Below are 27,322 nucleotides of genomic sequence, written 5' to 3'. Positions count from 1 at the left end.
CTTCCTGTCCTCTTAGAAGGACAACTTTTCCCCTGTGGCCCCAACCCACGTTCTGTGCATCACCTTCCTCGTGACCCCACTGGAAAACAGAATTCAGAAGGAAAACCCCAACGGACATAAAATATACCGAAGGCTGTAAATTATCTTAGAGCTGAACTGCTTCCTTCCGCAGCTGCCATTTTGTGCCACCACACCTAGTCATTAAGAATCAATAATTCTCCACGCTGTTAATGTTTGAGCTGCTGAACCTCTAGGGCGAGTCTCAGAAACTCTACACTGTGCGGAGACGCACAGACGGACACGGCCAACCTGTGCAAAGGCAAGCACCACGGCTGGAAGAAAGGAGCAATTTTTAGATCAAAAGAAGCCTTTTGTGTTACAGGTAAGCGGTGAGCTAGCTGTTGTTTCACTGAGAGACTTTAAAGGCTGAAACAAGGGGTTTGCTGAAGGCTTTGCTGGCAGTGTTAGGAACTCAGCTGTCCTTGTAAAATGGATGTCTGCTTGTGCTGAGGCTGTCTGGTTTGTATTTGATTTGGATCTATTTCCCCTGTTTTCTCTTCACTGAATTTTAACATCTGAAATCAATCATTTTAAGAAAATCAGCTTTTTTTTCTTTTTTTTTTTCTTTTTTTTTTTTCTTTCTTTCTTTTTTTTTTTCCATGGAACAAAATATTTCTGATTGTTCCTGATCTTTAGCCTCCAGGAATGTTCTTTCTTCTCTGAATGCTTATTATTGAAAGTTGCTAAGATATGTGCATGCTAGAGGTTATCCTAGAGATTTCTGTTCAGGTAGAGGAACAACAAAAAAAAAATTACTAGGGATATAGAGTGCAATGAAACAGAGAAATGAAGGGGAAATACGGGTCAAGTCCTCATCCAGATCTCAGGCTGCTTTTGCTATTATTTCAATCCTGAAACTGTCTAATGCTGATAAGTTATGTATCTGTTCATATACACCCAAAATCTATTCTAAGTGGCAGAGGAGTACGTGTTTTGGTGCTCTGGTCTTTGGTAGTGCTGTGACTCGGCAGCAGCTTTCAGCCATGCAATGGTTGACACTAAAAATGCACAATGGAGATTCATACCACTCATCACTGCCTTACAACAGGCCCTGCAAAGGGTACCTCATTAGGGCATGATATTTATTTCCAGTAAGGACACTTTGTGTCCAATCCAAGAAATGTCTGTATTTCCACTGCCAAACTTTGCAGTCAGTTCTGGGCAGAGACACCTGATGAAGACACAGCACAGATGAACATGCAAGAGTGCATTTTCTGTTCCTTATGCTAAGGGTGAACATGCTGCATCCATAAACTTTCTCCTCTCTTGCTCCTTCTCTTCTCCTTAAACCCAAACCAAGCTATTCCCAGGTCTTCTGTTCCAGTTGCAACCATAAGTAATTCATTTTTTGAGGCTCCTGTCTGCTATTGAATGCAGTTGAAATTGGCCAGTGTATTCAGAAGGTGCTGGGAGGAGCAGAGAAGTTGCCAGACAGAGGAAAGGCCCACACCTCCATAGACTATCTAATTGCAATATTGGGAGCAGGAGGTATCTTCACAGGTGGTTCAAAATGACTTCTCTCCATCTTGCTTGTGCACAGTTCCATCTCCTCTGGCTGCAGGCAGGGAAGTGAGGGACCTGCTCAACAGCATCAGTGCCAAGCACTGAAGGTTTGCCCTTCAGCCATGCTTTTCAGACAGATCTAATGACTTTCCTCATCACATCTAGTTTCAAAGGTGTGCTGTTACATTTTCTTCCAGTACCCACCAAGCTAGCTCTGGTACATGGAAGAAGCCCAGTAATTTCAAAGGGTGCAATTGCACACATTCCTCAGAATGACATTTGCTAGAGAAAACACTGTGTCACACTTCAAAATAAGTGGACAGCAATGTGGACAACAATTTCTATATTTGCAGGTCCTATTTTTAGTCAGATGTTAAAGAAAATAAAGCTTAAAAAAGGTATGATGGCATGGCCAAGCACCAGGGAGGGTGCTGTGCCTCCATGCTGTTTTATTTCAGTGGACACCTCTAAGGGACAGGGCTGAGGTGGCTGACTGATACCTACAGGTGTGAGCCAGGTGAACATGGATCTGCACTGGAGTCATCAGCACTGTACCCCCACCTCACCTCTCTCCAGGACAAGCCTCATCCTTTTAGTTAAAATCTGGTAGCAGTGAGGAAGTAAGATTTCATTTCTGAAGAACCATTTCATTTGCAGGAGGATGTAACACCAGTCACTGCCTTTTTTGGAAAACCAGGTTCTCTTGAGACATGCAGTGCTCTCTGGTTCGGAAATTTCATTTTCAGTAGCCAGCTAATTTTAACAGGTGCTCCCTCTGCTTCTGCAAGGTGCAAGGAGTGGTTTTGTGACCAGAAGACAGGGCCCTTAGGGCAGCTTCCACAAAGATGTACAGTTTTCTGTGATTATATGTTCCCTTTCAACATGCTTTTGCATTTAGTAAAGCAGAAATGAAGAGGGCTTGTGTGGTGCTGACCAGCCCAGTAGTGAGACCACATGACTTGACATTTTGTGCTGATTTTGGCTTATTTCTAGCAGCCACCTGGGGCTTTCACAGCACCTGGGACCTCCAGCAGCCTGGGGACAAGTGTGTTGTTCCCATTCCTGCAGCCCCTGAGAGGGGTGAGCAGTCCTTCGGTGTTCATCTTTATAACTGTATAAAGGTTTACCTGTAATCTCTACGCACAGATAGAGTTGGCCAGCTCATAGGCTTAAAGTTTCTCTCACCTCTTCTTTGCAGGAGCTGAAGTAAATCATATTCCAGTATGTTTAAGCTGTGTGGACTTCAATTTCTGCTTGCCTTTCAGTGGGTGAGTTGCAGCTTTTCCTTCATTTATCTTGGAAGAAAATGTCAAAGGTTGCCCAGGGGCCTCGGAGCTCTAACATGAAAAGAGCTCAGCTAAGCAGCCGTAAAACTGGGTGCTGGAGGACATCGCAACCGTGTATGTGATCCTATGGCCAAAGGTTAAGCAGCCATGTCACTGATGAGGAAAAAATATATATATATTTGGAAGAAACCAGTTTATCTATTTTGCCTCTTATAGTTTCTCCTTAGATACCACGTTTTCCAATAGATTGGCTTTTTTGCCAGTTAAGATTTAAAAATACTGCTGCAAACCATTAAGCAATGCAGACATCTGTCACATCCTAGTGCACTGTCCTGTATTATAACCCGTACATAGTAAATGAATGTTGACTGAGCACTGGAACAGGTTGCCCAGAGGGGTTGTGGAGTACCCTTCTGTGGAGATATTCAAGACCTGGCTGAATGCCTACCCGTGCCACCTATTGAAGGGTACTTGCTTTAGCAGGGGGTTGGACTGGATGACCTACGGAGGTCCCTTCCAACCCCTGCAATTCTGTGTTTCTCTGTATTCTATGGCATATAATGGCATATGGTTTAACCCACACATATTAATTATTCAACCTCATTATTTCAAGTACATATATTCCTTAGGTAATTTTGTGGAGATGAAATGTATAAATTTTGCCATTTATGGACCTCATCTTCTACATTCAATAGATTTCCTGGTGTCCATAAAGGCTTCACTGACTGTTTGTTCTTTAGAATTGAAATCAATAGGAAAGACAGAGTGAATCAAATTCAAGTCTACGAAAAAATGCCTTAAAATGTGGAGACTCCGGGCGTAGGACTGGTGTGCAACAGGAAGCACTTTGCTGCAGCTTCCCTTACCAGAGGCAGCGGCACTGGCAGTGCCGATCCCAGGAAGCCATGCCACAGCGTATGGCTGTTTGAAACTGAGCTGTCAGCCAGCTTATGGGCCAAGGAGTAAACCTTATTTCCCCTTTAGGCCCCTGAGGAGTGATTCATGCTGTAGACATACGTTTGGAAACATTTATGGTGCACATAAAGCAATTTTAATTGACAGGAAGAGATATCTCACTTGCTTCAAAGCCTGAACTTTGAACCTGTTGGGTTTTATGGTGTCAGCCTTTGTTCCTCACAGTGGGGCAACTCCCGCTGTCAAACACGACCAAGTAAAACCCCTCCAAAAAATGGCCCTGGGAAAACCTCCAGAGATTTGCGGGGGTCAGGCTGTGCCCACCAGTGCCACGTGGGGAGAACCAGAGCAATTCAGATTTGGGCTCCTGCTAATCCCCTATCTTGAGATGAGCTATCAACATCCAGAGAAAAAGCAAAGGGCAGCCATAAAGTATTGTATCCTGATATGCATAGCTATTACATGGTTTCTTTGGGTATGTTTCTACGGTCACTAATACTCACTAGAATTCTTTCCTCTCACCTCACAACTCTTTCCCCAGTTCTCACAATATTCCAGTTTTCCCATTTGCAAGAAGTTACCCTTGCAGGCAAAGAGGGCAAAATCTCTGGCTATTTATAAGCACAATCTGGTGTTATTCAAACGCAGCTTGTGACACACACACACAGAACAGTGCTTTAGGGTAAATTGTGCTGAACTTAGCTATGTCATAGTTGGAATTAAGTTTTCCCTTGGTGATATGTAAACTGCGCTTTTCTGTGAGAGGCTAAATAGCTGTCCTGGCAGCATCAGAACCAAATCCAGGGGAAAAGTCATGCAGCACAGTGCCTGACTCCAAAGAGCTGCGAATAGTGTGGCAATGTTTCTCTGAATCCATAGAATAGAATAAACTCATTTTTCCTCCAGAATAAAGAGAGGAAAACTCTGGGAGGATCTCAGCAGGGAGTGCAGCCCAACAACAGCACTGTAGTCCTGGCAGGTGGTTTGTCAGCACTGATGTGACTTTAGAGACAGAGAGGAGAATAGACATCCTTTAGGATTTTGGTTTTGCCCTTGCAGAACCGCAGGTTGAATTGTCTTGTATGCTGCTCTAAGAGACCTTGTCTTTTTCATTTGGAAACAAGAACTGCCCTGAAACTTTAGGGCAAGTGTGTGCCTGGAGATCTTCAGGCACCAGACAGGGATTGGTTATAAAAGTCATGAAAAATTTGTGAAAAAAAACAGCCTGTGAAGGGATTGCCAGCAGGATATTAGCTGAGCATGTTTGCTGCAGTAGGGCTTTACACTTACAATGTGAAAGCATAGGACCTGTGTGGTACAGACCTGTGTGGCCTGCTCTGATGTTGGGAGTGGTGGAACTGGGGACCTGGAGATGCCCAGCTTGTTCCCTCACAACACATTTCATGATTCCATTTGAATTTTCTTAGGAAATAACATGGGGTACATCTCCAGTTCGTTTCCTTCTCCAAATGGGGTGCTGGGTTCCCCAAAGCATTTGTGCTACAGGGTTGCATAGCTCCTGGATGGATGTGTTGGTTCTGCTAGGGACACTGGTGTGGTCCTGTAACACTTCTGTTTATTTTCTTTTGCTCTTAGTCTAACGTCAGCTCTTCAGTGTGCTAATTTGCTCCTGAAAGTTGGTCAAATATCAGTTCATTATAGAATCATAGAATCATTGAATGGCTTGGGTTGGAAGGGACTTCAAGGATCATAAAGTTCCCAATCCCTGTCATAGGCAGGGTTGCCAGCTGCTAGACCAAGTGCTAGATCAGATTGGCCAGGCCCCCTCCGACCTGGCTTTGAACACTGGCAGGGGTGGGCATCTACAACCTCTCTGGGCAACCTGTTCCAGTCCTTCACTGCCCTTTCAGTAAAAACTTCCCCTGACATGTAATCTAAATCTTCCCTTCTTTAGTTTAAAGCTGTTCCTCCTTGTCTTATCACTGTATACCTGTGTTTAAAAAAGAAAAAGAAAAAAAAGCATTCTTTAAAAATGAATACACACTCAGAGATGTTCAGTCAAATATCTCTTCCGTTACACTGCAGCAAAATGACTTGCAGTGGGCTTGGAAGTGGACGGTTTCTGTTTGTGCCTGATGACAACAGATGTTCCTGCTCTCTTCTTCTCTCCTCCTCCCCCTCCTCCCCCCCCTCACAGGCCACATGCCAGAATTTGGGGGACCTGCATTTAACTGGACCTCTTAAAGACATGAATTTTTCAATTCCAGAAGGAACGGGAGTGCGGGCCATTTACCAGGTAATCAGTGTCTCCTGATATCCGCTTGTCAAAAACCCATAGTCTTCACGTGCTTACCTCAGGGACAATTTTACTGCCTGTGCTGATGGGACAAGCAGTCCCCTGAAAGGATTTGAAATTAACTTTGATTTCCTTTACCTGTGAATTCAAGAGTCTATATGCAAACAAACAAACAAACAAACAAACAAAGGAAACAACCCCTTCTCTTAAGCAAAAATATTAAGGGCATATTGTATGACAGAGATTAATAATATCAGCATTCCTCGAGAATGGCTTTCCATGCAACTGTGTCATCATTTTCCTTAGGCTCTGAGATTTTCTTCCCAAAACCACAACCACAGAAGGACAGATCCAGCTCCCAGGCAAATGGAGCATGTGTGTCATTATTTTCCATTCCCGTGCTCAGACAAAGTCCTGTCCTAGACAGAAGTTTGCTTTGGAAAGAAACCACACTTGGGATTTCCTGCAGCACTCAGGAAATGGTGTGAAAACGCTGTGTTTTGGAGAGGGATCAGAAAACAGCAGATTTTTTGAGCAGACTCTTGCATTATCATTCTTCAAACCAAGCACAATATTGGCAATAGATTTTAAAAGACAAAAAAGCCCAAAATTATTTAAATTATGCTGAAAGTTCTGGAAAAAAAAAGTTGATTTTTCTTCTGATTTTTCCTCATTTTAGTTCACATCTGAGTCTCCCAATGTGATATTCAGAGCAACTGGTGAAAAGGATGGACTAATTGACATTCTGCCAGATACAGGAACACTGTATCTCAATGGGTCTCTGGACTGGGAGACCAAAGTTGTGCACAATCTGCAGGTAAAAACTCAATGAAAAATAAAAAGGAAGGGTTATTTGCATTCAATTTATTTTGGGGGAAACATGAAACAAATAGAAAACTATGCTGGAATTTCAAATTGTTTATTTTGTCTATATTAATAGCCAGCTTTTTATTTTTTTTATTCTGAGCGTTGCTCAAAGATGTGATTTTAGAGTTTTAAAGATTTTGCACAGGAAGGTTACACTGAGAACAAGAATTATCCTGATGTCAAAACCAATCCATTAGTAGTCCTAACATGAGGAGAAAACTTGATTAGAAGTGAAATATGGTGCCACAAGTGAGGCTTGCCTGTAACTGCTGAAGACTGTTGTGGTGAATCCTATGGTTAGAACATGAAAATAAACTATCATAGTCTATTTAGGAAGGTTATTATCTACTACTTAGTGACAAATGATGTGACTAGAAGATATTTAGACTCAGAAGCACAGATGTAACCTGTGTTAGCAGCAGAAAGCTATTTGGCAGATGTTGGAAGCTACTAGAGGAAAGATGATAGTATGTTTGCCCTGTTATATTAATTCCATAAGGATCTTATCATGAATGCTGTTGGGAGTAGGACAGCAAATAAACATCTTTTTGACTCAGTGCAGCCTTATGCTCTTATTCTATGTCAAAAATGGCATTTCCTTCTTTGAGGCACTGACAGTGGAGAAAGAAATGATTATGAGAGGATCAGTGTCTGAGCAGACAGAGAACGTGATGATGCTTTAGCTAGGCTTAGCTATTTTTCTACAGAACAAGATGTCTAGATCTTCAGGTTTAATGGTTTCATGTTATCAGCTCTAAAGCACACTTGGAATGGCAAGTATTAGAAAGGACAATTTCCTAGCCCAAGAAGTTATGAACTCTAAATTCGCAAATCCTTTACAGACGAGAAGAAAAAATGACAGAACTGAATAATGATATTTGGTTAAGTATAAATAATTGTGATTTGATCAATTACATGCAAACAAAATAAAGTCTGACAAATATTATATATGCTTGGTGCTTTAAAGTCAAACAAGGCTGAAAAAATGAGAAGTCAAAGTGTTTGGAACAAAAATGTAATCAGAACTAAGAATTAACTTGTATTAACAAACCTTTAGATCAGCTTACTTTTCTGGTTGATGTTAACTATGGCACACTTGAATTCTCTATATCATATTGAGTTTTCTCCTTGTTCTTTAGAAAACTTCCATTTCTGCTTAAAGGAAATCTTTAGGCCAAAGCTGTGCATGAGTAAAAGTACTTTGATGAGGCTGGAACATAGAAATTGCTCTCTGAAAAATGTCAGCAAATGCAGGAGGGGGTTATTCTCTTTTGCTGACATTGCTTAGTATGGTGAATCATTGTAAGTGGGCTATTGCGGTGAATTGGTCCCCGTTGTTGGAACCACTCGATGATGACTCTCACCAGATTTGTAGCACAATAAGAATGACCTTGCATTTGACAATCTGATTTTCATTTAGGTTTTCAAATCCTGAATTTATCTGCATTGAATTATTCTGTTGTTTTTCTTTTTTCAAATCTAGGTGGAAAGCCTGGATAAAAATGGAGAAGTAGTGAAAGGTCCATGTGCTGTTACAATATATGTTGAAGATATCAATGACAACCCACCAAAATTTGACCAAACACAATACACTGGAATAGTGAGGCAGAACTCCCGTGCAGGTAATCATCGTAGTAATTTAATATTACAGTCAGTAAGAGTTAGATAGAAAAGTTAAGTGGTAAGATGAATTGGGTATCATGCTTCAACAAGCTGAAAAAAAAGTTTTCCTTCTTACAAGATTGTACTAAATAAAGATGCAAGCAAGTGTAATGTAAATGAATATGCAAAAAAGTGACTACTGTGTGCATAAAGGGATGAGTGTAATCAGAAATTTTTCATTCTACTTCTTGCTTTGCAAGTATTACTTAATAGGGAAATATTGCTGTCCTCTTCATTGCACTGAAAAGGAAAAACAAACAACTCTATGCTTGAAGAAGTCCAAAAGTTAAAAGTTGCCTAAGTTTATGCAGAAGGAGAACGTTAAAAGTATGTAAATCTTTGAACATCAGAGTAGACAGTATTTGCCAGAGAAACTTGGATTATGGTTTGCAGAAATCCATTCCAGTCTTAAGGAAGTACCAAAGAGCAGTTTGAGACCCATATTTTGGAAATGAAACAAATAGCTCAGCCAGCTCTATCACTGTGACCATGGAATCAAGAGGAAACATTCAATAATATGCATATTAGGCTATATGGTGCTAGAAAACCATTCTGCAATATTTTGGTGTATACTTTAACCTCATCCAAGGCAAAAAGATTTTGAATGTTACATAGGTGCTCAAAATGCAAAATTTTGTTCATCTTACCGTGCATCTCTGTGGATTTTTTTTTTCATTTCATGATTGCTCCTTTGTTTACAGGGAGCGTATCACAGCTCCTTGTATGGCATTCTTCTCAGAGTGCTTTGAGTTGTACTGATTTGCATAAGGACTACAAAGTGACTTTAAAGTAAGAGATACCAGTGAGCTACAATCCAGTTTCAGGCACTCTTTGGCTGGTAGAGTTATCTCTTCCACTTCTACATCTACTGGTTTTCACCCCCATTGTGAGCCTATTAAGCAGAGATAGTGAACCCACGGGGTGGCACACAAGAAATGTAATCTCCATGCCCAAACATAGCTTAACACAAGAACTGTGAAATGAAACAGAAGCAGCTCACTGCAATCTGACTTCTTGGCTAGTGAGCTCTACACAGATGGACTATGTGTTGAGACTAAATTGTTATCACTGTCTCTCTAATCCAAACAGGCAAGCCCTTCATGCGTGTCCATGCCACTGACCTCGATGATCCTAGAACTCCCCATGCGCAACTGAACTACAGCATTCTCCACCATTTTCCCAATCCTTATGCAGAAATGCTTTTCCAGATTAATAGTTTAACTGGAGAAATCTCACCAAGTAGGACAGGTATGTAAAATTGTTTGTCTATCAGAAAAGAAGCATATATTTCTGGATATGCATAGAAACAAAACTCTGAATACACTAAGCGAGATCCTGGGGAGTTCTACTCTTTGAAATCTAGAAAACCAAAAGCAGTAACCTGAAAAATACAGCTTGCTGAGATTTGTACAGAGATCCATTTGAGGAATAAGCCTCCAGCAGATGCAGAAGCAAGATGCATATAGTAGGCAACAGTCAGGTGGAACATCTCCCAGCCTCTGCTTCATTTCGCTTACAAATTTTTGCTCTGTCCCTAGGCTCTTACTACTTAGACCCCCAAAAGCAGGACACCTTCACACTCGTCGTCTCTGTGAAGGACATGGCAGGGATGACAGAAAATGCTTTCAAGAACAGTGTTGACGTGATCATCACTGTGAAGGAGAGTCTGTGGAAGGCTCCTCCCACCATCACAATTAAGGAAAACTCAACCCAGCCCCATCCTGTCAATATCAGCCAGGTAAGGCCCTTGGCTTCAGTTCCTGCAAGGCTACTCAGTGCCACAGGATTGTTTTATTCTAGCTCACCGAGTTCAGTGATTAATTCTTCAGGACTTTAGCACTTCCCAGTTATTTTCTGTATGATATCCTTTGGAAATGATCTTCAGAACAGGGCTCATTAGCATATTATTAGTATGAAATTAGTGGGCTAAAGGTATGGAGATAGAGAGGCTAGACTTTGTCCTTCAGTTTGGAGAGGCTGGTAGCATCACTTCTGTGCAAGAATATCCCATGAATGGTGGAAACTTTTGAAAATTTTCTTATAAGGTAGTGTCTGAAAGAAAAACGGTACTTTACATGGCTGTTTGCCACAGTATGAAAGATAAAGTGAGGACACCCTGAGTGAATTAGTTTAGAGATTGAAATATAGAGGTCTGTGAGAAAAATCTTCAAGGATAGTAACAGGTACTTCTAGTGACAGCAGATGTGTGTTCTCTGCTGAAGATATGATCTTACATGGGTGTCCCAGAGGATGGAAAACCCCATGTAGTCCCTACAGGGGTGAGCTGTGTGTCTCTTCTTATGCTCTCAAGGCACACCATGGTAGTTCCTGATGTGTGGCAATTTGGTGCCTCTGCGATGGTGCTCCTCTTCTCTCCTGCTGTGTTTTTTCACCTTTCTGTAACACATAAGGTCCTCCAGGCTTTGGACAAATCAAGAGCTGGCCCACTTAAGGTAATTCTGAAGTTAGCCTTTTCTGTCTACAGAACAGCCTGTCAAGGGTCCAGCTCCACTGCAGCCCCATTGCGAATAGTTCCCTTTACCCAGAGACATCTTCTGTGGCCACTTTTGTGTCACATAATGCACATGCTTCCTCTACAGTACCTAAGAAGGGCTTAAAAACCTCCTTCGGATTCCTGCATTCTGATGGTATTTCTCTTCTGATGTTTCACTGGGCAAGCAAAATATTTTGCCCATAATTGCAGAGTGAGAGTGGTATATGCACCAATAAATATTAACCAACAGACTGACAGCCTTTCAGAAATGTTTGACTTTGAAAACCACCTTAGCACTGGCACCCTCAGTGCAATCATCTCCTGGGTCTGGTTGAATTTGTCCAACTGTGTTTGCAGGACTAACTGCTTGGGTGCAGTTTCCACTGGCCTCAGTGACAGCCCAAGGAAGCCCAGTGTGAAAATAGGTGGAAGAACAGTTTGGTGCTCACATTCTAGGTGGCTCGTATATAAATTGTATGTGGCAGCTGCTGGTGTGCTGATTCTGCCTAGTGGAAAATGAAATGCAGTTGCTGTTAGAATGTATGAAATATGAACAGTAATATCAGCTCCTACACTAGTTTGACACTCCTTACTTAATTTAATTTTAAATCTGAAGTACCCCACTAAAGATTCTGTGTCACAGACATTGATGCATTTAATGAGCTTACACACACTTATGTACAGGTAGGTAGTGGATATTTGCTTTGATGCTCCACGTCTCTGCATTAGACAAACCAAGAACAACAAGCTGTAAAAGGCAGTGAGAGGAGATGGAATAGATGAGTGTTAAGACAGTTTCTTCTCCTGTATTGCCATTAATCTTCACAAAACCCACTCACAAAAAGATAGCCCATGTTTGACAGCTGGAGAAACTGAGATAAAATTGCTTTACCACAACTATTCAGAGAACGGGAGTAGACTCTTGGCCAGTTTTTCTGAGCCTTGTCCTGAGAGCCTGCCAAACTGCTAATTTTCTTGTTTATGTATCTAACAGGAATGCAATCTTTTCTGTTTGTGGCCCAGAAATGATCCCTGTTAAATCTCAATCCACACTTATGACTTCCTGTCCTGACTAATTTTTGTGGTTTTAGGTGCAGTCAAATGAGCCAGATGTAATTTATGAGGTTTTTGAAAAAGAGAGTCTGGGCAAGCTCCCATTTTCCATCGATCAGAATGGGTTTATTTATGTGACTGAGCCATTGGACAGGGAAGAAAAGGATGCTGTAAGTAAACACGTGCAACTTAGCTGGTGGGAGAGAGCATAGTGGGAAGCTGATTAGTGGTGTGGGAGTAAACACAAGGAAGCTAAGGAGGACATGGGGAAAAAAGGAAATTAAAGTTTAATTTCTTAGTAGATGCGAAAGCCTATTAACCTACTATACTATAAGAGAGACTTATGTTTTCTACCCTACAATACTTCCACGTGGGTCTGGTGTAGCAATCACCACCCACGACATTATGTATAATATGCAGTGCAGAACACACCATAGCAGGGTTGTTGGTTCACAAGAAGAGGATATTCTAAATCCACTCCAGATCCCAGACAGCATAGCAGAGGAGAAGTATTAGTTGCAGCTGTAACTGTAAAGTTACCTGAAGTTCTCTATACGATGGGCTTCTATACAGAAAACCCTCTGTTCTTTTTTCTTGGAGGAAATCTGGGGACAGAAAGGCTAGGGATCAGTTATGCTGGAGGAATCCTTTCTGATGTAACAGATTCACTTGTAAACCGACAAAAATGAGATATTCCTGCTTTTCTTGAATTTTTGAGAGTAAGTTCTCGGGACAGTGACATATTCAGGATTTTGCAGTTCTTTTGAGAACTGAGATCTTGTGTACAAAGGCATAATGGAACAGTTCTGAAGTAAACAGAGGGAAAATGCTGAATGGTTAAATGAGGGAATATTTCGTTTGCATCGAAAGCTCCCATAGTTATCTATTTAAATGCAAATATGTCATTTTAGACATTCAAACACCTAATCTCAATACCTTCATTGCAGTATTCGTTCTTTGTGATCACAAAAGACAAAGAAGGAGAACTGGTGGACAAACCTCTGAAAATTAATATAGTTGTGGAAGACATTAACGACAACCCCCCAGTGTGCCAGAATGCCGTTACTATACTTGAAGTTCAAGAAAACGAAAGCGGAGGTAAGAAGATATCTTCCATTCATTCATACACACATAATTCTGGTCCTCTTATTTTTTCCGGCTGGCTGCAAACAGAGACAGAAATTTGGACCCCAAAGTGTAAAACATTCTTCTGTGCTAACAGCCCTCTTGTTTCCATGTTGACAGTTCACACAGAAAAGAGATCAATAAACTGTCTGAAGTCAGATTCCAAAACTGCATTTAAAAAATAGTCTGCAATATAAAACATAACATCGCATTTTCCCACAACCACGGGTCTGGACTAATGTTAAAATGTTAAAAGAAAATGTTAATGTTAGAATGTTAGAATGTTAAAAGAAAACAAACAAACAAAAACCCCACAACAAACCAACACTTATATTATCATTTCAGTTGTTATCATTTCTGTAAATGTTGATCTGAGCTCATTTCTTCTCATCCTGGTGCTCCTCCAGCATAATACCTCTGACTTCAGTGGGCCATTACCAAAATTTACTTCTACGTCTTCACATCAGTTATCTGGTTTCAAGTCTAAAGTATCTATTGCAGATAGATCAATAGACACTTTAGATCAGAACAAATAGCACAGGCCCAGACCAGCTGGTTGGAATGCTGAAGGAAAAAACTATAAGAAGTCAAATGATTGTGTCCATTGCAGAGTTTTCCACTGAGCTGTATATTTATTAGTGTTGCTGTGGTCAGTGTGTACCTCTGAGCAGAAATAGGAGCACCGTGCTATCTGGCTGACTCTGTTCTCCCCTCTGTCCTAGGAAGCAGCATTGGCACTCTGTCTGCCACAGACAATGATCAGAAAGACACTCTCAATTCTCGGCTGAAATTCAAAATTCTGAGTCAGGATCCTGCTGTTCCTACAAGTAATCTGTTCTTTATTCAGCAAGACACAGGGGTTTTGCAGTTATATGGCCATTCATTAAACAAGCGCATTGCCTCTAACTATTCCCTGAAGGTGCAGGTGACAGATGAAGGTATGTAATGCTTTTTGTTATATGTTGAAGTACTTTTGTTCACATCCTCACTGTCCAAGAGATGAAATGAATCCTAGGGAGTTCACTGGAAGCATCACTGGATGCTGACCTGCTCCAGAGCTGTCTTTCCTTGTTCTTGAGGTGTAGAGATGTTCAGCGTGACTCACAGTGCAAGTGATGGAAGGAAACCAGCTCTAAGGCAGTGCATGGTTAAACCAAGCACTTTGTTAACGAAAGATTTCCTTGCACAGGGGAAAAAAAAAAAAAAAGAGAAGATGTATGCTTGGTTGTTTACATATCGCATTTTTTCCCTAAAATTTCTCAAACACACTCATAAATACATGAATAAATAAATAAATGCATGCAGAGAGTCCAGATAATGTATTTCAGAAGATTTAGAGCTGAACTTCATCTTTAAAAATCATAGAATCATAGAATGGACTGGGATGAAAAGGACCACAATGATCATCCAGTTTCAACCCCCTGCTGTGTGCAGGGTCACCAACCACCAGACCAGGCTGCCCAGAGCCACATCCAGCCTGGCCTTGAATGCCTCCAGGGATGGGGCATCCACAACCTCCTTGGGCAACCTGTTTCAATGTGTCACCACCATCTGTATGAAAAACTTCCTCCTAATATCTAACCCAAACCTCTCCTCTCTCAGTTTAAAACCATTCCCCCTTGTCCTATCACTATCCATCTTTGTAAACAGCTGTTCTCCCACCTGTTTATACGCTCCCTTCAAGAACTGGAAGGTGACAATGAGGTCTCCCTGGAGCCTTTGCTTCTCCAAGTTAAACAAGCCCAGTTCCCTCAACCTGTCCCCATAGGAGAGATGCTTCAGCCCTCTGATCATCTTAGTGCCCTCCTCTGGACCTGCTCCAAGAGCTCCATGTCCTTCCTGTACTGGGGGCCCCAGGCCTGGCAGTACTACAGATGGGGCCTCACAAGAGCTGAGTTGGGGGGACAGTAACCTCCCTCTCCCTGCTGCAACCCCTTTTTTAATGCAGCCCAGGATATAACAATCTTGTCCATTACACAAGATCCCACGAATCCTTTGTGGTTCACTGTATGGAATGTAAAGCTTAAAGCCTTGAGCTGAGGTCCTCAAAGAAAGGTAACATTTGTGTTTGGAGGAACATCCCTGCACACAAAGCAGCGAGATGAGCTCCTTAGTGAAACAGCACCACTAGGAAAACGTTGCTGGAGGAGAAGGCAGTGAATTATACACTTTCTTGAATTCCAACCAAGCAATTTTTAACTTTCAGTTTATGGAGCAGATGTGGAAAACACAAAAATCCATCTATACTGGAATAGCTTACAGACAGACAGAGTTTTAAAATCACAGTCCCCTAGCTAGGGTTCCCTGATCAGGCAGTGGGCAGATTTATTGGGATCTGAAGTTAAGTCTGGCTGGAATGAAAATTAGGGCAGTGTCCAATGGCCCACCAAGAGGACAAGGTAAAAGAACATCGCGGGGGTAAATTTCTATACGCGAAAGTGATATTGGGAAAGATGGCACAGCTCATAGCTGAGCTATAATAAAGGAAAAGATGAGGGAAATGAAACAGGATGAGCCAATGTTGAGGAAACTGGAAAGGTGAATGGTAGGACAGAGAGTGATATTTTCACTGATTACGGGACACTAGAAATCAAGTTCTTACAACAGCAGGGCTTTGTTTGGTTCAAGCAATTTGACAGTGTTCACTTTTGCACACAGTGAACTCTTGCAGAGCAAAGTTATTTTTGGCAGAAGGGTTGCTGTGACATTGCTTGTTCTCTTTCCGTGCAGTTTTCCAGACAATCTGTGATGTGCAAATACATGTCATTGACATCAACGACCAGATTCCCATCTTTGAAAAATCAGATGTGAGTATTTATAACACCATCTTTGATGTTCCTAACAAGCTTTTGACAGATGTTTGAGCATGACTCAATGTCCACAGAAGTCAGTGGGAAACTAACCATTTACAGAACAGGTAACAGAACAACAGAGTAAGAATAAAGTCAAGGAATTGCTGCAAAGCCTACTTGCAATGTGTATCCAGACCATAAATGGCAGTGCTTCTATTAAGGCTGTTCATTTCAGAAATGTATGTTCTAGGGAGGGGAAGAGGGAAGAAGAGACTTTAAAATTAATTAAAATGGCAGTCCAATCCAAACATAGACCTGCTGGCCCTTGATCCAGAGCAAGTGACAGGCTCTTGCCTTTCACTCTGGTGGAGCTACTGAAGCTACTGAAGACCTTCCCTAACTTTAGGCAGTTGGCCCATCTCGCTACAGATGCTGCAGAGGCCAACATGCCTATACCTGATGTGCACAAGATCCTGCTGTACTTCAGGCAATGGAAGCACAAGGATCAGGAAACCTATCTAACTCATCAGACGTTGGTGGCCTCTTGGGGAAGTTGTACTGGTTTTTGGGCTTTGCTGACCACATTGCCCAGCTATCTGTTGGTTCTGTGCCTACAAGGAAAGCTCTTTCTTGCCAGAAGTTCTCAGTTCAGGACCTGTTCTCAAAATTGCTGGGTTATAGCACACGTCAAATACAGTAAGTTATGCTAGACTGCTAATGTGGCAATGATCAGTAGTGCAATAGGACAATTAAATATTCAACAGTCTCTGTGATCAGGGTGCTCAGTGGGAACAGAGCAGACCTCTGTACTGTCCCTTCTGCTGTGAGCATTGCATGTGCTTGGAGCAATTTCAGCAGAGGACGTAAAAGCTGCCCCAAAGGGTCTAGGACTGCTAGTTTGGACTGTACTGGTCTATTACCCATGGACAGGGATCCCCTTATATTTGCTAAATGTGCAGCTAAAAAAGAAGATAAAGCAGCTTTGCTGTAGTGCCTTTCTTGCTGATCTTGGGCAGTGAGTTAGCCCAGCTCTACTATTGAGCTTATTGCAGAACTCGGGTTTTAATCTACAGATGATGCTCACTGTGTCACATCTCACCAATCTCTTCTCAGTATCACAACGTGACTGTTCCTGAAAGTCTCCCAGTAGGAACGGTGTTATTAGAAATTCAAGCTACTGACGGGGATGAGCCTGCCACAGGCAGCTCCCACATCATTTACCAAGTGAAGGAAGGAGATCCAAACAACGTGTTCATTATAGAGACAGATTTCGAGACAAACCGAGGATTCCTGAAGATTAACAAGGTGAATAGATGGATTTGTTCTTCTCCTATATATGCCTACACACTGCTGCTGGCTCTGCTGTTGCCCCCTTCTCTAACAGAGCAGGAGATCTTCATGTACCACAGGGGAAAAATTGCATTATTGGAGTGATTGACTGCAGCCACAGTGGTAGGCTATCATGGAACTGATCTTCCACCCTACTGGTGATCTAGGATGGTGGTGGCTTTTGCCCGCAAGCACAGGTGAAATTGGCTTGATTCAGCATAGGACAGTTTGTTCCTGCAGAGACAAACGCTGACTGTGGCAAAGACAAGGTCAGCGTGTGCTGAGGTGGCTGATAAATCCCACATGCTGAATGTTGGAATCAGAAACACAAGGAAGGTTTTCCACTGAATCTAGGCTTTTAATAACAAAATACTTCTCCCTTTGAAATTAGCCTTTTTGGAAGGGCAAGAACTATGGGTCTGAAAAAATGATTGCTGAAAAAATGATTTTCCAAGGAGTGACACCTTGTTAGCATCAAGTTTACCTGCCACTAGCCAGGTCAAGAGCAGTTATTCAAGCTTGACCACAGTATCATTTCTTTCTTGAGGAGGCAATTGTGAGAAACTCCATGGTGCAACAATCCTCACAAGACTTTTATAAGCCAGAGGTCATCCAAGGCCTTGTAGTACGGAACTATAAATACTATTGCTGTAAACAGGATATTAAACAGTTATTAAACTTAGTCAGGCAGGTGGCAACATTATTAGGAAATGTGGTTGCTGAGGAACCCTCCAAATGGGCATATGGTTTCATTTAAATTGACTGTTCCCAGTGTCATTTTACTCTTGACAGTTCTCCTTTATTTCCTCTATATCTTGGGAAGAAGAGGATTTTGCTGTTTCCCATGGTGAGAAAGGCAGGGGAGCTCCTCTCTGCCCTCTGGCAGCAGCACTGAGGACCTCTGCCTGTGCTTTGCTGACTCCTCATGGGTCAGGCTCCACCAGGTGGGCCACAGATGAAAAACGAGAACATTCTCACATCAATCTGGTGCTTGCTGAAGCAGGCAGTGGGACCATTGCTTAAAGTACATTTTTCTGATTTATCCAGGCTCTTGATTTTGAAACAGCTGAAGTGCACAACCTGGTGATCAACGCCACAAACCCCGAGCCTCTGGTGTCAGGAGTGCAGTACAATGCCAGTTCCCTTACCTTGTTCAAAGTCTTTGTAACAAATGTGGATGAGCCTCCTGCCTTCCACCAGGAAGTTTACACTGCAGAATTATCTGAAGATGTTCCTGTAAATACTCTGGTCACGACAGTGGAGGCCCACGATCCTGAGGGGGATGCTGTACGGTAAAAAATGTGACAAACACTTGTTTATTTATTGTACTTAGGATTTACAATTTTCTTTCTAATACGAGTAAAAGGTGTTTGGAATACATAAAAAGTTTTTTTTTTTTTTTTTTAAGAAAAGCTTGCTTATTCTTATTTCCTAGTAGAAGGAAGAGATGTTGTTGAGTGGTGGCCAGTGACCTACCCACAGGAGACTTCCAGGCAGTGCTTTTTCAGTCATCTATCCATCTGTGTTGTGACAAACACTGCCAGTGGGGCCCTGGAGCAGTGAAACTAAATGTGGAAAAGAACAATATATGTCTCCAGGAAAAAGTTAGAACTGGTTTGAAAATAGCAGGGTTTCCAAATGCACATTACCAAATGTCTTTAAGGAATGAATGATGTACTGAATGCTCCCAGGAACCAGTAGGGCAGTAGCTGATTTTCGTCTCTGTCAGGCAACTTCAGCACTTTTTATCCTAAAACACAAAAATAATAGTGACACTCAGGTCCATGTCTGATAATTCATTCATTTTCTTTTCTGACTGTCAAAGACTAAAGATCTACCTTCACTCTGAATGCAAGGCTGTGTGCAAGCCAGTTCCTATGCTTGTGAGGGGATGCAAAACCTCAGACTGGCTCATTTGGTGCCTAACACTTTGTCATAAGGTCAAGATGTCTTCAGCCTCTGCCAGATCTCAGATCCATGCACAAAGCTGTGCCACATGGTGTGAATGTACCTTTCACAGCAGTGTTGGGTAGAAAAACTATTTGTGGTTCTTTCTGAACAATTCCCAGCTAGAATGCTGAAAAGATCAATCCAAACCAAACAATCCTTGAAATTTGACTAAACACCAAGTAGTTAATGGAGTTGCAGAATACAACCATTAGGCCTTCTGTGTTTTTTTATTCCCAGTGGTTTATCATCTGGCTTTCTACTTTTCCCTAACTTTTGGGAACTTAACAGGCTTGGCCTTCAGTCAAAATGGTTTGACAGTGAGCCACATAGTCCAGAAGCTCTGGGGGATGATGACAGAGACAGATGACAGGAATTCATGTTTACATGAACCACATTTATGCCAAAAAATAGGTTGAAAGAAGTACAATATAAAGAGTAAAAATGTACAAGCGTGTCAGCATGCTGTTTTTAATGTAACGAGTACTGAAAGAACAAAAGTAGTCAATGAAAGATATTCAAACAAATGTTTTTAACTGGGTCATGTGTTCATGGTTAAATTTGTATAAATAAATACCCAGAGACCTTGTGCTTTCTTCTTTTTCTTTTTTTAAACAACAATATACAGGCAATTAAGCAGTGATCTTTAAAGCACTCCCAGTTTCAAGGCTGCTCCTATGGTAATCATACAGCAGCCCAGCTCAGGGTGCTGGCCCCTTGCTTATCCTGGCTCTGCTGCTTTTTATGTCCCTGCCTCCTATGGCCTGAGTCCCCATAAAAACCAAGGCACGGCAGACATGATGGGGGGAGAGGGGTATGGCACTGGGACAGAGCATACTTCTAGATCAAAAGCTAGAAAGCAGGTTTTACAGTTACTAGGAAGGTGAAGCACACATAAGCTGGAGGAGGGGTGGCATTCCCATAGTTCTGCTCTCACTCTATACTCTGAACTAAATCACTACCAGAAATGAATGGGTTTGACCTCTCTTCCTCTGTCTGTCCCTTCTGGTTGGCTGTACTACTTGGACCTTTCTCTTCAAGTACAACATTAATCTAGCTACTTGCCTATGATCAATAAAGTATTTTCTCTGTCAACTTTTTTTCATGATCTGGAATAGTGTACATGCTTTTTTTCTTATTTCTTTCTAAAGATATTCCTTAGAAGGTGACTGGAGAAAATGGCTGAGGATTGATTCAACCACTGGGCAGATATACACTGCTTCTGCTTTGGATCGAGAACAAGAACAAGCGTACAGAGTTAATGTTGTTGCATCAGAGATAAGTAAGTGATGAAACAACTACATACACACACACAAATAAATCCTCTGCCCTTCTTGGTGTATGAGTAATGATCGTATCTCCCATGAATTCATGAGGACCGGGCAGCAAAACTGAACACATGAAAAGTACAGGAACATGTGATACATCTTTAGAAGGATATATCCCTTAAGAATTAAACTTTCTTAAAGGATATTTTGAAATTGCAGAACATGAAGATTAAAACAGCTTTCATGAAGTCAGCTATCATAAACCACTATATTTGCTTGAGCAACAAGGCATACAGTGAAGATCACAATTTCTTCAATGTTTTCAGCATCAACTTTTTTACCATTCTTTTTCTCCACAAATATAAAGATTTTAGATTTTTTTGGTAGGCATGTCTAAGGTTCCCAAAAACATATCTGGAGACTAACTTGTAATCCTACATAAGATTACAAATCATTTTATTACAAATAAAGCTAATAGATTAGTTAGTCTGAAATTCATTGAGGTTCCTAGGTCCACTAGCATCTTTGAGGTAGTCCAAATGTGGAGATTTCCTTGTGTGTTTTAAATCAAATAGAAGTTAAAAACTCTGGGCTATATCTAACTGAATAGGTATAAATCTTGTTTTCCCCCTTATTAAGCACTTATTAAAAATAATACTGTCCTCTGTTGTGGAGGATATAAAGATGCAGTTAATGTATGTCAGGAGGAAGGTGTGCTTCCTCAAACACTGAGTTGGAGTGGGGCCATTCCTATAGGAATGGGCAGAAGAAATAACAAGATTCTGAGAGCTTTTCCCGAGTATCTTATGTTGGCCCTGTGGCAGGGTATTGACTTGTTTTTCTCATGTACAGAAAAGAGAGAGGAAATGTTTGGAGTTTCACACTTAAAAGAGTGCTCCAAAGAGTGAGTGCTCTGACCTTGAATACAACTGTTTCTCAGATACAGTGGTCTAGCTGCCTCCTTTGGTTTGCCAGTGTTAGTTGCCAGTAAGTTAAGTTAGCAAGAAATAAATCACACTGTTTTAAGAACTGGTAGAGCTACCATCAGTCTATCTGGATCTCCTGAGACCTTGCCTCCACTTTCCGTGAATAGAGTACCACCTCCCACTGCCCACATGATGTTGACCAGGATACCTATAAGATAGTTGCAAATGAACCAACCCAGCCTCTACATCCAAGCTGTGATTTGTAATTTTGCATTCTGTTAAATTCTACAGATAACGCGGCTCAGAAATTCACAGCACCCTTAGTATTAAACTTAAAGGATGTGAATGACAACCCTCCACGGTTAAATATGGATTATCCTGTTTTCTTCTGCTACCCGCTCAGAGGAGGAGAGAAAGCACTAATTCGAGCTACTGATGATGATGAACAGAAATTTTACTCAACAATTACCTTTTCTCTCAAGGATGATATTGATACAAGAAATAATTGGGAAATCTCAAAAGTCAATGGTAAGTTAATAAAGTTATTCTTATAATGAAATGAGGCTCTTTAAATTGTCTGGGAAATATAACAAAATATTGAATTCCTTTCCATTCCTACCATCACATACCCAATATTTCAGGTAGAAAAAAATGTAAGTTGTTGAGAAATTCCATACATTTTGGTATGCATTTATTAGAACACTGAAGTATTTATTTATTTATTTATTTAAGAGTAACATTAAGCACATTGCAATTTAATATTTCACTGCTACTGAGGAGAGAAGAAACATATAAGAATAAACTATACAGTAAGCTTAGAATAACGTAAGTAATTTCTGACAAAGTTAGAGATGTTTGTAAATTGTCTATGAGTTACTGCTATTTGTGTACCAAGAGAAGTCCTGCCTCGCAATCCAACTATATTTTTTGGAGGAGGACAGTAAGCACGTGAATAAGAAGAGTGCTGGGTTGATAAAGCCCATTCCTAAAAGTCTTCTGATGAAATGTCTCACTACATAAGTCTGGATTGGCATGGTGAGAGGAACAAGTTTTGAAAGAATAAATTGTCCAAAAATCAGAAATTGGAGTAAGTGGTCAGCTCTTGCCGTAGAGGGAATTCACATTTGGTTTTCTATACTATTTTTTTTTGCTAGGAACTGTGCAGTTCTACATATCTGCAAAACATGTGGATGTGCAATAAGGAGGCAAAGTTCACTGGTGATCCAAAGTTATTTGAGCAGAAACCAGTTGACTGTAGAACTTCTTGTCACAGGATATTTTGGATATAGAAATATTCAACAGATTCAAATAAAGAAATTAGATCTTGTCCAGGAAGTCCTTGAAGTGAAAATGAAGGCTAGGAGACTATTAGGAGAAAATAATACATATGCTTGTCTTTTTTATTGTAATCTTCAGTTACTGTTTAATTCTATTACTGGATAAGATATAGGCTTAGATGGACTTTTAAACTGATCCCAGTGAATGTTACACTTGTACATTTCCCAGTTTTAGATTGTCTTGGACATGTCAGTGTAAGAGCAATAGAAAGCTGATTTGTCCTCCAAATTTTCTTGGGAACAATTTTAGTTGGTTTTGTCTTATAAGAGTTCATAATGATTGATACTCTTGGTTTATATGTGATGGCATCACTGTAGCAAAACCCAAGATTAGATTTGACTGCTGCAGAAATTAAGAAGGAAATTCTCTGGCCATATGACACAAGAGGCCAGACTATGCATTCAGACAGTCCCTTTTGACTTCATGTTTGCAAACCAGTAAGACCTAGAAAGACCTGGAGGAAAACAGGAAGTGCCATCACGTGGAAAGCAGCCTTAAGAAAAAACATATGCAGCTGTAATGAATGTTGAGCTAAATTTCTTCCCTGTGCTGACACTAATATACCTTTTTGTTATTTACAGCTACTCATGCTTACCTCTCTCCAAAGCATACTAACTTTGAAGAGAAAGTATATACTGCTCCAATGATAATTAATGACAATGGAGTACCACAATTGGAGAGAGAAGTGGCACTTGAAGGTATGCTATGCTCAGAACTATTATTTCAAGACAACAGTAACGTGTAAGAATGATCAAACTGCACTGTTAAACTTCTCATTAACTTCATGGCACTTCTTTTTGCAGTAAGCATCTGCACGTGTTCAAGTGAAAATTCATGTTTTATACAAGTAGAACGTGAGCACTCGAAGCCAAGCACCGGTCAGGCAATTGGGATACTTCTTGGCGTTCTAATAGTTATTGGTAGGTGATTTCTTCTTGGCTGACATGAAGTCTGGTCTTTGAGATGCTGCTGCTGCATTGCTGACACTAATTCCCTTCTTCTGTGGAGAGATGTCATAAATGTTGCAGAATAAGCAAAAGAGATATTTCATACCTCAGATCATGATCCTGTACCACAGTTGCTGCAAACTTGAAGGTTCTTGGTCATAGAAACACATTTCTTTTGTACTGCATGTTCTTCTGCATGCAAGTATAATGGCATAGAAGGCTGTTATGACAGAAGAAAATCCTACACTTATACCGTATTGCCACTTTATATTGCTAACTACCACCTTTTCCCCATCAGAGAATGGACTGGAAGCCTGTCTTGGGCTTTCAGATTATAGTGAAAATAGCAAAAAAATGTCCAGTCATGTCATGCTATTTACTGTCTTTAGATTTCCAGTCATCTGCTACCCTTAAATTATAATTATTATTTCTTTCACCTGTTTGAGCTTTGTAGGTTTCCATTTTCCAGAGTGAGAATAAATTGAGCAGTGGAAAACTGGCATTTATTTGAACAAAGTAAATTATATTAAGTGTTACCATGAGCTTGAGCTGACAAATGGCTTAAAACTTTTCCAAAACAAAACATAATATTTTTCTGGTATTCTTTTTATGAAACATAAGTGAAAAATCAGTGAGGATAATTGTTGATGGGTTCCAGTACCCATGCAAGTAAAGAACAAAAAGAATTCAGTGCACAACACCATGTGATTTTTGAATGTGATGATCACAAGCACCAGAATGGGAGACTGTGAATGAGCCATGAAGAAGAGAGGAAAGATCCATGGAGAAAATCAAAGAAAATGATTAAATACTTTATAGACCTCACATTCAAAAGAGTAGGGTGAAGCTACAGGATAAAAGTGGGGGGAAAAAAAAACGAACACCCAACAACTTATTTAATAATGATGCCAATTTGTAAAGAGAATGAGTCTCCAAGAACAAGTTCCTATTTACCCAAAAAGACAAAGACAAAATACTATACATCAAACCCTTAGAGACAGAGAAAATGCCAATGCATATTTGATGCACACATGTTCATATTTTGAAGACGGAAAGGGAAAAAAAAGGGATCCAAAAGACCTACAATGGAAAAAGCCATGCTCAGATTAAGTAATTGACAGAGAAAAACATTAATCTGCATCTTTATCCTCTCTGTTCAAGCTTCTTACATCATTTTTTTGCACAATGCCTTAGTTTGATCCCTCTCTTAGCATGATGCTATATGTAAATACAAATGATAATGGGTAACTAACTGAGAATATTTTAATTGCAAGAGTTGGCTGGCTTTAGAGAGCACAGTAAAATTTGCTACCACATTGTAACTTCAAAACAAAAGAAAACAACACAGTGCATGTAGCTCATAAAAGACTTTTAAAAATAATTCCCAAAATGATTTTACATAGTTTATTTTTCAACATAATTTTTCCACTTTAAAGGAAAAATCAGATGATAGCGTCTTAAGGAGAGCTAGCATGGATCAGAGATCAGAGATGGGCAAGGAAAAAAGGAAGAGAAAGGCATCTAAAACATTTTTGAAATCTGGCTATACAACAATGCTGAGTTTGACCTTGTAGCTCAGAAGGTACGATCGTAAAAAGAGTCATTTTTTGGAGGTGTGTCTGACACAAGAATGAATTCCTGCATGAGCTAAGGGCTATCTGAGACCTCAGCACTTTTTGTTCCAAAAGAAAGGGTCCTCTGTAGTCTTACTTTATTTAAAAGAAACATTGACACTGGAAAACAATTCAACAAAGCACAAAGTGAACTGCAAACCTTCAGCCAATACAGTTTGATGGGACAAAGTCTTTCATTCAAGCAAAATTCTCTCTCTTTAAAAGAGTTTCTCTCATTGAGGAAAGGATGAGAGAATCACTGAATCACAGAGAGACTGAGCTTGGTAGGGACTTCTGGGTCCATGTGGTCCAGCCTCTCCCCCAGCAGGGACACCTACAGCAGGTTGCACAGGACAGCTACTCAAATATGAATGTAAGAGAACAGCTGTGGAGGAGATGTTCAGGGCAGTGAATGGGGTCCATGAGCATACTGCTGCCCCAACACTGCATGGTCATTCCCCAGAGCCATTTGGTTTCATTCAAGTTGTGAAGCAGTACATATATTGCAGTGTCACTGTCAGTCTCTTTGCTAAAATACCTTTTCAGAATGTTTTCTTTACTGACAAGTTTTTCTCTCTGTTTTTCAGGTGCAATTATAGGAGGTGCATTTTTTCACATGAAATACAAAGAGAAGAATAAGAAGAAGAGCCAACAGAAAGATGCAAAGGATCAGTCTGAAAGTGATAAACTGAATGCATGACTGCTTATGTCATCAAGAGAAAAATGCCCTTTGGGCTGGGGAGAGGTGACCTTTGTATCTCCCAAAGCCCAGAAGTGTATTACCATGAACTGAGGATACAAGCATGGAAAAGCAGGCTCCCAGGGTCTTGTCCTCACTTTTGCGGGTAATTATATTCAGCAACATACACTTCAGCATCAGCCATTAGTAAAAGAATCAGCTTTGACAACTGTTAGCTCATGACACCACCAAATGCTGAGCTCCTGCAAGGATCAATGTATGGAACCAGTCTTTGTTCGGCAGCTAACACAAACACGGACTTTCCAGAGGACTAACATTTTATTTGGCTGTACATCTACTGCTCTATACCTCTCCATAAGTATTTGAACAGCAGAATGGGGAATAAAATCGTATTCTACATTTGAAGATGCATCATGAAGTATCAGGAGTTCCTTTGAGTATGAGCCAAGTTCCTTTGAAACACTGCAGTCTGAAATCTGCCCTGGGTCATATCTACCTGCTTACATTATTCTGGTGAATTTGTGCTAGCAATATTCACTAGCGATGTGACATTTTGGTTTTTTGTTTATGGGATCCAGTTTGTGAAGTGCCATTGTCTTTCATTACAGTTTTGAGGTTAAAAAACATGCACTGAGTCATGTGGAAATTGAGTGATGTCCTGTTTTATCATATGTGCAAATATTTTGCTTGCCTCCTACACACTTGATAAGAATAAAAATGTTCTTTAATGGTTTTAGTGTCTATTTTTATTAAGAGAGAGAAACAGTGCATGTGAACAAACCACTGCTGCTTGGTTATCTGCAGTGTTTAACCCTTACATCACGCATATTGAAAATGGCTGTCTGATAGATGCAATGGTTGCTGAAGGTACCTGTGTATTGGCTTCAGTAAGGACTTGGACCAAGAATGACTCTTCAAAACAGAAAGCTTTTCTCATGACAGCATGCCTATAGAAGGCATTCCTGGTGACAACTGGTGACAGTTTGAGGGACGCTTTTAAGCTATAAATAAAAGTTGACAAATATTTTGTTAAACTGAAAAGACAATATACTTTTGAAAACATTGTAGAAAAGGTCATATGGAAAAGGGTATTTGTTTACGTGTGTGTTTTTTTTTTAATAACTTTTGCATGCGGCGCAGAACTAGAAAGAAAAGAGTACTTTTTGGGTAGCATTGCATTATAATAGGTTTTCCTAGAATGCTGCCAGCAAAAACTTCGCTTTTGGGCTTCAGCGAACCC

At 40.6% G+C, this 27,322-nt stretch overlaps 1 protein-coding gene across 2 annotated transcripts; it reads left to right on the top strand.

Annotated features, from left to right (window-relative positions):
* Positions 1–246: 246 nt before the first annotated feature.
* Positions 247–27,095, top strand: CDH17 (cadherin 17). 2 transcript variants are annotated; one of them, XM_042869418.1, is made up of 18 exons: positions 247–382; positions 2,762–2,831; positions 5,923–6,021; positions 6,701–6,838; positions 8,372–8,510; positions 9,640–9,798; positions 10,089–10,288; positions 12,136–12,267; positions 13,045–13,195; positions 13,945–14,160; positions 15,953–16,029; positions 17,128–17,319; positions 18,391–18,635; positions 20,442–20,572; positions 21,776–22,012; positions 23,404–23,520; positions 23,626–23,742; positions 25,970–27,095. In XM_042869418.1, exons 2-18 carry the CDS (start codon positions 2,787–2,789, stop codon positions 26,080–26,082), a joined length of 2,508 nt encoding a protein of 835 aa, XP_042725352.1. In that variant the 5' UTR covers positions 247–382; positions 2,762–2,786; the 3' UTR covers positions 26,083–27,095. The 2 variants fall into 2 exon arrangements, with proteins under 2 accessions (XP_042725352.1, XP_042725353.1); XM_042869419.1 differs by lacking the exon at positions 23,626–23,742.
* The last annotated feature ends 227 nt before the right edge of the window (positions 27,096–27,322 follow it).

The sequence above is a fragment of the Lagopus leucura genome, unplaced genomic scaffold, assembly GCF_019238085.1.
Source record: "Lagopus leucura isolate 7727_CA_CO unplaced genomic scaffold, USGS_WTPT01 Super-Scaffold_100002, whole genome shotgun sequence".
NCBI lineage: Eukaryota > Metazoa > Chordata > Aves > Galliformes > Phasianidae > Lagopus > Lagopus leucura.
The sequence above is the reverse complement of the archived record's forward strand: the minus strand, read 5'-3'. Positions and strand labels throughout refer to the sequence as shown.